The sequence below is a fragment of the Semicossyphus pulcher genome, unplaced genomic scaffold (assembly GCF_022749685.1).
Source record: "Semicossyphus pulcher isolate SPU_LCO1_2020_fin unplaced genomic scaffold, fSemPul1.0.p SCAF_8, whole genome shotgun sequence".
Classification (NCBI taxonomy): domain Eukaryota; kingdom Metazoa; phylum Chordata; class Actinopteri; order Labriformes; family Labridae; genus Semicossyphus; species Semicossyphus pulcher.
The window spans coordinates 12,867,469-12,878,880 of record NW_027211759.1 but is presented as its reverse complement, the minus strand read 5'-3'; the positions used below and the strand labels follow the sequence as shown (position 1 = coordinate 12,878,880).

General features: G+C 42.7%; 1 protein-coding gene across 1 annotated transcript; it reads right to left on the bottom strand.

Moving 5' to 3' along the window:
• Positions 1-331: 331 nt before the first annotated feature.
• Positions 332-11,412, bottom strand: sema7a (semaphorin 7A (JohnMiltonHagen blood group)). Its single transcript, XM_069686326.1, has 14 exons — positions 11,289-11,412; positions 10,927-11,066; positions 9,625-9,666; positions 9,434-9,529; positions 9,085-9,187; positions 8,791-8,901; positions 8,334-8,476; positions 7,233-7,411; positions 5,582-5,690; positions 4,877-5,072; positions 4,558-4,670; positions 4,087-4,232; positions 3,883-3,938; positions 332-3,798 (listed from the first exon to the last, which is right to left on the bottom strand). Exons 1-14 carry the CDS (start codon positions 11,410-11,412, stop codon positions 3,371-3,373), a joined length of 1,986 nt encoding a protein of 661 aa, XP_069542427.1. The 3' UTR covers positions 332-3,370.

The following is an 11,412-nucleotide window of genomic DNA, read 5'->3' as shown; positions in this document are numbered from 1 at the left end:
GATCCTGGAAGAAGATAAATTACAGTAAAGATCCTTACTGTGTCATCGGTAGGGCCGGTAAGACTGCACGTGATTTCCTCTGTGCCATTTCTGAAGAAGACGTGACCCACTACAGGAAAAGAAATGACAAATCCTACCTCCAACAGAGGTATGACTACAACGCCCTGTAGACAATGTTAGGGTTTTCTGCTTCCTTCTGTTATCCATCCATTCATTATCTTCACCGCTTATCCTGATCAGGTTTACGGTGGGTCCCCCAGCTATCATTGGGCGAGAGGCGGGGTACACCATGGACTGATCAATCACAGGGCTTCTCCTGTTATTTATTTTATTAAATAAAATATTCACTTACATACTCTAATAGAATTCAAGCTATTATTATAAAAAAAATATACATTTTTAGTATTAAGCATTAGTTAAGTATAAAAATCAACAGATAAGAAACATGATAGATTTTGAAATAAAATAAACAATACATTACGAAAATACAATTTCCAAAATAAATAACTTAAGATCATTTTTTAACAAAGCTTTGGAACTTTTGCAGGAAGAAATAAAAACAGTCTTTCTTTTGCAAAGAAAAAGCTGAATCAGTGGGAAAAACTGGATGTGATATGAGCTTCTGCCAGCTATTAGTTGCTACATGTTAGCTAATGTTAGCATCCTTCAAAAACTTAGTGTAGGAAGCCAGATTTTCTCGATAGTGGATGAAAGTTTTCTGACCTTTCTCAACCTTTGCTACTTTGCACTGTGTTTTAGCATTTGCTACTTTCTCTTAATGCTGAACCTCAACAAAAGTAACATTCACCGTCATACGTGTGCACACTGTAAATTCAGTTTATTACCACCAACAACGATACCAAAGCAGTTCTATGTCAAGTGCAATGTGGGACTGATGGATCACTGATAGTTGCTCACACTGAAGCTAGTTTTATCGAAGTTTTTGATCAAAGTGCTTAAAATCTTGAGGTTCAATATCGTCTGCTCTGCAGAAAACCTTTTCTTATTGCACATTTTCCAAACAGCTCTCTGACCTCTGGCTCTTCCAACATTTGAAGAGTTGAACAAAACAGGGAAATTGAGTGTGGGTCCCAGTCCTTCCCTAAACACTCTGTTATGTCATCAGTGCACTGGACTGAGGCACACAGGAAATTACACAGGAACTTTGCATTATCCTGACTTCCAGTGGACCAAAGAGCTCATATTGGGCCTTAACATGTCCACACCCTACTACCACACCACACAGCTACAACTACACTGACTGTGTGCTGTACTGTCTACGGCTCTCTGATCATTACATTTCAATTATGTGATTTGGTTTGAGACTTACAGTCTTACACAGACTGAACCCTTGTTCAAAGGAAGTCCTTCAGATTATTCACTTTATGCATCCATCTATGCATTCATCCATTTGTTTCCAATTATCCTGTGCTGGGTCGAGGCGGCAACAGGGTAAGGAAGTTGAGCCAGACACGCCTCTCCCCTGCAACGTTTTCCAGAGCCTCCTATGGGGATCCCGAAGTGTTCCCAGGTCAGATGTAAGATATAATCCTTTCAGCGAGCTCTGGGTCTGCCCTGGGGTCTCCAAAACCTCCAAAGGGAAGCACCCAGGAGGCACCTCAAGTGGCTCCTTTTGATGGGAAGGAGTTGCGGCTCTACTCCAAGATCCCTCCAGATGTCTTAGGTCCTTAAGATATCTCTAAGAGCCTGAGCCCAGCCACCCTTCGGAGGAAACTCATTTCAGCCGCTTGTATCCACAACCTCATTTTTTTGGTAACTACCAAGAGCTCATGACCATGGTTGGAACATAGATTGACTGGTCAATCGAAATCTTTGCCTTCAGGCTCAGCTCCCTCTTCACTGGGATGGTGCCGTACAACGTACACGTAACAAGCATTACTGCTGATGCTGCACCAACCCGTCTGTCAATATCACAATCCATTTAACCCTCACTCGTGAACAAGACCCGGAAATACTTGAACTCCTTCACTTGAGGCAGAGACTCACTCCCCACCTGGAGGGAGCAATCCACCGTTTACCAGCAGAGAACCATGGCCTCAGACTTGGAGGGGCTGACTCTCATCCCAACCGTTTCACACTCGCAACCGCCCCAAAGCCTGCTGGAGGTCCCAGCTTGATGAAGCCAACTGAACCACATCATCTGCAAAAAGCAGAGATGAAGGCCCCCAAACTGGCAGCCCCCCTCCCCCAGTCTGCGCCTTGAGATCCTGTCCATGAAAATCACAAACACAATCAGTGACAAGGCACAACCCTGGCGGAGTCCAACAAGTACTGGGAACATGTCTGACTTTGTGCTGGGGATGCGGCACTCACTCACTTTGGTCATACAGGGACCAAAGCACGTAGCAGCGGCCCTGGTACCCCATATTCCTGCAGCGCCCCCCACAGAACCCCCAAGGGGCACGATTGTAGGCCTTCTCCAAGTCCACAAAACACATGTAGACTGGATGAGGAAACTCCCATGACCCCCCAAGCAGCCCTGCAAGGGTAAAGAGTTGGTCCACTGTTCCACAGTCAGGCCGGAATGCACATTGTAGCTCAGGTTCGACGATCTGCTGGATCTCCCTTTCCAGCATGCTGCAATAAACTTTTCCCGGGAGGCTGAGTGGTGTGATACCGCGATAGATGGGGCACACCCTCCGGTCCCCCCTTTTAAAAACCCCAGTCCGCCATTCCACAGGTGCTGTCCCAGACCTTGATGCGACATTGAAGAGGCATGTCAGCCAAGACAGCCCAACAGTGTCCTTCAGGACGAACCTCATCTACACCTGGAGCCCTGCCACTGAGGAGCTTCTTGACTACCTCAGCAACCTCTGCCAAGGATATAGTTAAGGCAGAATCTGAAGATCCAGGGGAAGCCGTATCTATATATATCCTTTCTTTTATCCCTTATCTTAAAAGGGAGAGAAGTTCTTACTCAGTAAAACTTTGGCAATAGTTCAAACAGGATGCTGAAATCATCGACGATCCAAACAAACATCATTGGGCTCCATTGGGGCCCTTAACATCATTCAAACCATTTCTAATTCTGACTGATTGTGCTGCTTCCTCCCTTTTTCCATCCTTTCCCTTTTGGCTTCTCTTTTCAAAATAGTCTTAACCACAGCATCTTCCTGTAGGCTTGAAACCCCAACTTTTGTGCCAAACACAGCTATCTGACCACTTGCAAATAAGATTTAGATTCAAGATGGGAACGTTCCAACTTTGCAGGCCTCATTGGTGTTAGAGTTGATTTCCTTAAGTGCTGTCTGTGTTCTGGCAAGATAAGCAAATGCGTGGACAAAGGGCCTGAGAATATTCACACTCCATGCGCCAACACAAGGTTTTGTCTAACGGAAAGATAGTGTAATCAGAACATCCCAAACACTGCGACAGCCTGTCCAAGGGCGATCCAAACTATGAGTGGAACAAAAGCTGGTGCATGATTTCTGTCCCGAGGGGGTTCAGTCCTCTCTGTGATTATCTTTGTTACTACCATCTTTTGCTCTGCAAGCTGATAAATTTTCACCACTTTCATGTAGTCTTTTTCTTTAGAGACGCACTTATAGCTGCCATAGCTCTCCTGTTCCATGGAGGGGATGAGGTGAAGGCAGTTAGACCGCATTTGGAGACAGGGGCTGCTCTGGCCTCCGTGCTCCCAGGTGTAGACGGCGTGGTAAGAGTCTATAGGACAGGACAGGTAGAAGGGGACTCCCAAGGGGACCGAGTGATCCGTCCTCAGATCTGCTGGTGATGCTGAAACTGTTTCCCGTTTGGTCCTGTAACCTTGTCTTTTTTCTTAAAGAATAAGTGAAGATAAAATGAAGATGAGACCAATTTTTTAACCCGATAAAAGTGTGTAGTATGAATGACATTAGTTACCTTCTGTTGAAGGGCACACACTAGTTTCACCATCCTTGATATTCTGAATGCCTCCACTGTAAACAAAAATAAACAAATGTTACATTCATTCTATTGTGAGAGTAACTTTTACATCTGTTTTATTTTGAAAGATTTAGTTTCTACTTTTTTCTAGTATTATATGCTTTGCTACATGGTCTTGGTATTAAAACTGTCGAAGCTTACGCGACAGTCGGGCCGCATCCAGACTCTGTCCATGCGCAGTACGGGTCCCTGGCCAGGACACACTCTTGGCAGGACTTGTTGTACTCCTGACACCTCTGAAGGTCCACGGTAGAAATCTTCTCAGAAAAACCCACCACTAACTTTTTCTGCACAAAGAAAGACGGAAACAGGAGCTAAATTTAAACCTGCATTAGAATATTTTCGGTTCCCTTGGGTGCAGTGAAACAAGCTGTTAACTCAACACTGACATATCATCACCTTATAAAGTTGTTATAGGGAATGTGCAAGCTAATAATTAGCTATTATACACATCCAGCAGACATGAAGCAACATTAGCATTTGGAGTTCTGTTTCTGCAAGTCCAAATTCTATTTCCCATTGATCCAGTCAATATGGGAATACTTAGTCCAGTTTTAATCACTGCAGTGCACAATGGCCGACATTTAAAAAGGCATTTTGAGCGAGCTTTACCCTTTTGGAGTCAAGTTTCATTGATCGTATGGTTGAATTGCTGGAGAGTTGTGTCTCAGAGATGATGAAAGGTTCTGACCCGGCCTCTAACACTTTATGGATCTTTCCAGAATCTGTTGGAACAGCACACACGCAGCGATTTCAAACATTGTTATTTCTGGAGCGATACGGTAGGCTGTATTTTTAGCTCATTGTTCCAATCAGAGATTACAAACAATACATGATTACAAGCCAAATCAACAGGGGAACAAACAAGGAACACGTGGCAAAACAAAGTCTTTATGCTCAACAGTGTTTTTATTCCCCAAAAAGAACTCACCAGTGGCTAGAAGCAGGATGTTATACATGTTCTGGTCCGCTGCCTGGACTTGGTCTACAGATATCTTGGTGTAGTTGTTGTTGCTTATAAAAAACGGCGCTGTATTATGCACGGAGTGAACCCAGTCTGTCATTTCTGGGTAATCCTTCACCATAGTGACAGTGGCCAGTGGGAGGCTCCTGCTGTTTTTTACACACTGAAACACGCATAGAAGCAAACGGTTACTAGTTTAGATTAGTCTGCATGCAACAGGATACAGGAAGGTCTGTTGGATGCTCCGTTTTATTGTCTTGTACGATACTGAAGGAATCTTGTTTATAACCAAATGAGAGACAAACATTTACTCACGCCATTAACTAAATTTATGGATATGGCAACAAGTCAAGTAAACTGTTTCCTACAATAAGAGGAACATCTGCAAGGCTATGTTTAGGCCTCCCTTTAGTTCCCCAACAACAGGGCGAAATAGACTTGATGTTAAAAAAATAACTACAGACGGAAACACTGAACCACACTTAACAGGGATAGGCAGTGCAGACATATTTTCCTCTTTCCACCCAATTACGTCAAGTGCCTGTTTATACTCAGGGACATGTGATATACAGCAACCATATTAAATGCATTAAAGGGCTGGAAACAAAAATAAAAGCCTAAGAGGAAGTGCTGTGTCTCGTGCAGACATAGCAACAAAATTAGCATTCTTACCGTCCCCGGCCGTGGTGTCGGGATGTCTTTGTCGTAGCCTTTGAAAGTTGAGTTCTGAAATATCTCTTCAATCATTCCTACAGTGTAGATACAAACGGCTGTGGCGTTCCTAGAAGAGAGATAACTGCAGTTAGCTGAAATGTACTGTTTAATCTCTGTATGACTTATTGCCTCAACCTTGGTGAAAGTGAAAGACTTTTTTGGCAGCTTCTGAATTGGGTGTGTTACTCCCAGCATGACCTTTTGTCATGACCTCAGCCAGATCCTAATATTTATTAAGTTACCGCCTCTGTTTTCTCTGTAGAACTATTTCTCTCTGTTATGGCAAATCAGGCAACTCCCTCCTGCTCTTCTGAAACCACTTCCCAGCTATCCAACCACCTGCTCCACATTTCCCTGATTAGTCTACGCCTCTCATGCCTATCATTCCATCCTACATTCTGCCTGTCTGAGCCACAGCCCCACACAGTTTGTGATTCTCTGCCGAGCACATTATTGGATTTGTTTCTCTGATCGGCCTCTGTTTGAGCCTTGCATGGCTTTTGTCCAAAGTAAAGTAGGACTTGAATCTTAACCTACCTGTCTGTACGTCCTGCCTTTGGGGTTAAGCTCTATTACCTGGCTGTTACACTCGTAACACCTTCATGCAACCCAAACCATCAAGTCTTATTTATCTGAATCAGCAAACTCTACGTTACTCTTATAAAGTGATAATCAGTCTCCATTCAGACATAAGAGCCCTGCATCTTTTACAGAAGCTTGGTTGAGTGGTTAAAAGGAAGCTCCATTGGCCAAACTGCATGCTTTTGTAGTTCCTTTATTGTGTAGAAATGCAATACTACATTTAAAGTCTTGGCTGGGCGGTGACGAGGATTTTTAGAGAACGCTGACCCTCCATGACCTTTGCTACAATATTTCTAGGTCCTGGCAGGCTGGGACGGCCTTGGCTTCTATCTTGGGTGTTTTGCCACAAGCAGTCCTGAATTGTGACATCTGAGTGAAAAGCTTATTTTCCAGAAAAACAAGGTCAGAGAGGTTCAGAGGACTATAGTCGCCTGCCGCCAGAGCTAGTTACGAAATGCTGTTGATGAAAATGGTCAGCAAAAAATCCTGTCTTAAGGTAATTGGGTTGCTAACTGATGGAAATTCTAACTTTTGTACACACTTAGAGTTTGCGACTGTGACCAGAATCGGGCAGAGAAAACGTTGCTGTTTGACGTGGCAGTTCTCCTTGGGCATGCGTCTATAAATGCTTATCTGTAACTCAATGATGTTACCTGAGCCAGTGCAGTTTTGCCTCTATAGGCGGAAACGTTTCAAAATGCTGAGCTTGGGGCGCTGGTTTAGCTCAGTCGGTAGAGCAGGCGCCCCATATACAGAGGCTACAGTCCTCGTCGCACTGATCGCAGGCTCGACTCCCGGTCTGCCAATCATTTGTGCATGTCAGCCCCCATGCTCTACTCCCCACACTTCCTGTCTCTCTTCAGCTTTCCTATCGAATAAAGGCAAAAAGCCAAAAAAAGAATCTTTCAAAAAAAAAAAAAAAAAAAATGCTGAGCTTTTCATTTCAAGCGAGCACTGAGTCACCCAGTCAGCGTGGCGCTAATGTTGTTGCTAAGCAGTGACAATAAAGGAAGAGAAAGTGCCTCACCAGCTGCTCGTGAAAAGGCCATACACTCTGGTGTCCTGCCAGTCCTCGGCGTGCATCACGTAAATATCTTGGAGACGGTTGAAATAAAGAGACTCTTCTGGAAAACCGCAGACAAGCCGGGCCTTGAGGAAGGAGGTCCATATGTTCTGGAAGAATCTTTTGGATCCGCCTTCATCTACCTGCAGAATGACACCAATGAATTACACAAGGACGACGTTGTTTCAGAAAGTGAAATACATCACGGGTTATTTGATAGGACCATGATACTTGAAACAAAACACCTGACCACATTTAGGACAAGTCTAAGTCTGTTTAAAAGACTGTGTTTCACCACAATAAGAACAGGCCTGGTTACTTGAATAGAAGAAAAGCCTTATTCAAGACCACCAAGCTGCAGATGGTTGCATATTCATGTATAAAAATACTTGAGCTATCTTTATGCCTTGTCAAAGCCGAGCATTGTATTCACACGAATGCAGGATATCCCTCTGCCCGCTATATTTCCATCTCTCTTTGTTCTTTGTTCTGCAAATAAATCATAGTTAGCATATTACCCATGATGACAGCAGGCGCCCTCAGCATGAGCATATCACTATACTAAAAATCTATTTACATAATACATCTATAAATATTGGCTGACCGTAAACACTGTGTCTGGACAAGACAATGATTAAAGTCAACATCAAACAGAATTGGTTTGACAGCAGGTGGCCTTTCATCTCCTCTGCTCTACTCTTAGAGACATAAACTCCCCTAAAGTGTCCTACAACTCAACTTCTGTTTATTTTAATACAAACTAGAAGAAAGTAACTGAGAGAATATCATGTAAGTTTTAGTTTATACAACATTATAAAGCTAGGCAGTGTAGAGAACAGACTTTGTTCTGTCAGGGTTTTTCTGCTTCCTCAAAGCTCACTGACTTTGGAAACATCAGTCGACCAAATATTCCCACCTCATGGTCCATTTAGTACGTCTTCTTTTGCTTTAAGTCGTGCTGAAAAACCTTCACCAAGCAGTTTGTTCACTTTACTTTCGCATTCTAGTAAGATGAGAGCTTCCCAGACGTAAGCTGACCTTCCTCCAGTGTCCACCTGAGCGTACCTTACAAACCCTGGCCACCCTCGATATCCAGGGGTCAGCCTCTGGGTTGTGATCTGAGTTCTTCTCACGGAAAAAGATGTAAATCTTCTCGTTGTCCGGGTCTCTCACCCGCCTCACCCAGGAAGCGGAGATGAACGTGGGCTCTGTGAGAGGAAGTGTTTACCAAACTGTCTCAGTGTTTACAGTACAGAGCAGGGTAGGCAGACAATAAATGACGTGGGAGCTTGGAAAAACAAATGATTACAGTGCACGTCAGGGTGGACAAAACAATATGAATGAGGGCTGAGCAGCTTCCCGACAAACAGCCCTGAGTCATATTAAAGGTGCATGAATTACATGCATGTAATATTCATTCTTTCTGATTTTACTGACTTTAATTTGGTGCTTTCACATCACAATACTAATAGATATGAGTGTATTGTAACATCCTATGAACTGACTAAAGTCTTCTACCCACCTGAGACCCAGTTGTCATACATCCACACATGAGTTCTGCTTCCAGCTTTCCTCCTGAACTGCAATAAACTTCCATCCATATCCAAAGGCGCTGCTGAATATAGATCCCCCTCTAAAAATAGCAGAGAGACATCACATGAAAATGGTAATTTATTTAATTCATTTATGTAGAAATGCACTCGCACACTCTGCTGTCACACATGACTGGATCCAGTTATATAAGCCTGCAGTCGTGTGTCACATGTTCAAACCTTCAAAATGATGGTCCTTGTGGAAGAAGCTATATTTAACATACCTACAGTGAGGGACAGGTAGTTTTGTGTGTATGCGAAGGGAGAGATGCCAGTCCCCTCGTAGCTCTCGACTATCTCATAAGACTGATTGTTGACTGAAGAAAACTGCAAAACAGGAGGTCAACAGAACATTGAGAGGGGTTAGTGTGATGGAAAAATACACCCAACACCCAGCACCCTATTGAAATTACAGACAGGGGGCTGATTAAAGTTTAATTAGAGCTATAGCCATTTCACCACAATGCTGCATGCTTTAATCAGCTTTGCTCTGCTGTTTCCAGTAAATTAAACAAACCACACAAACTGCAATATGTGGAACATACGTTCAGACTTCTATATACAAGTACTCACAAGCTTCCAGCACTGCGGCCTGTTTCCATTTGTCCCGCACACAAACAGGCTATCTTGAAACTTCTCAATGACGGTGATAACATTCTCACAGGGGCCCTGCAACACAGACTATGTTACTGACAACTCATCACACAGAATTTTGTGTATTTAAACTCTTTGATCGCATATATCATCGTTCTCTTGTTACTGACCTCTTGGCACTGTTGTCGCCCTGTTGCTTCCAGAGGATATTTCTGCAGGGGAAATCAGTCGGAAGAGACATTAGGAAAAGAAAAACGAGTTCTTATCAACTACGAATGGCAGAAAAATGTTTCACTTATGCCTTTGGCAAAAAAACGAGTTTTTCTGGCGACTGCATACTATTCTAAATAGCTGGATAATAGATAAAAATGTCTGAAAACCATCTGATGTCCCCTCCCCCCCCCCAGCTTGTTTCACTCAAGATAATGTCTTCTGCTTTAGCTGCTCCTATCCATTAGTAGAATGAGATCCATCGATAAGTCTGCCTACCAAAGGAGATCTATGTCTGTTTAATGGTCTATTCAGAACTGCAGAAGCCCTGAGAGGCAAGTGAAAAAAGAAGCTGTTGGGTTGGGTTTGGTAAATGACTCAAGAACAGGAAAAAAACATAAAAACAATTGTCAGGATAATCTTTCCTTACTTTATTATTTTTAAATGGTGAAACAGGTGGGGAAAAAGTTTTGCAAGGTGAAAATATGTCGTTTTTCCACGATTATATAAGTTTCCAGCCAAGTTTTTAATATCTTCATTTGCTCTAATAAAAAAGTAAATTCTGTATATTGTCTGTTTGCAAGTGATGTCACATTACCGTCATGTTTTTCCCTTTTCCTTTGACTGCATTTCAACCCCAGAAAAAGACATGATGGTCGAACAAACTTGAAAGCTTTTATTGTTATGCAGTCCAAGTCTTAGCCTCTTGTGGCCAAAATGAAAGATGATTTTAACCAGTTTTCACTGGTTAATAAAAAAGGTAGCTGAGAAAGATTATTCTAGAAAAACTTTATTTTACCAACTTTTTTTTTTTGCCTTTCAGGGCTACCATACAGCACAGAACCAACACTGCATTAGCTACACCCTTTTGGAAAAACAACCAACATTCATCAGTCCTTGAGAAATTACTAACTCAAGTTGTATGCCTGGTTATGGCTGCATTATCTATATTACAGAAACTTAGTTTGCCATCAAGCCTTGAAACAACATATCAGCTGGCTTTAGAGGGCTGTCAGTGGTAGCTGCCAGACAGTTTAACAATGGGTCTTCCATGGCCATCTGTTACAGTAGCATCTAATTATCTCCCCAGCTTTCAGCACAAAGTGCCACCCTTATGAACACAGACATCAAGCTGGGAGCCCATCAATAATACATCAGACAACTTTATATACAGTAGACAGTACATGCAAATACATGTACTGCAGGCAGTAAAATAAGAAAATCAAACGTCAAAGTAGTGTAATAAGTTCAGACACACCCACCTCTATAATATGATAGTCATCCATATCCAGTTTTAGCACAAAATTCGTCCCTCCAACGTACATCTCCTCATAGTCCTTCTGATAGAAAAACACGCTGTGGTTCTGGGATACATTGTAAACAAATCCACCACTGACTATATCTGAGGGGAGAAGACGGTTCATATTATTATATTTTGCACCTGACTGCATGCGGAACAAGTTGCAGATCTAAAATGAGACTCTAGCGGGCTTAAAAAGGATTTGAAGACAGGATTAAGGACGTGCTTTTTTTAAGGTGTATTTGAGACAGTGAACGCATCTGAAACATCGCAGCCTATTTTCAATCAGATCAAAACGGTGAAGAAGTAACAAGTGAACGTTACCTTTGCTCAGAAGTCTGGGATTGTTATTTTTAGATCCAAGAATCGGAGTGTCCTTCAAACCAATACTGAGGACGAGCTGAAAATCTCCAGCGAACCAAATATATATCAGAACAAACCTCTTCAT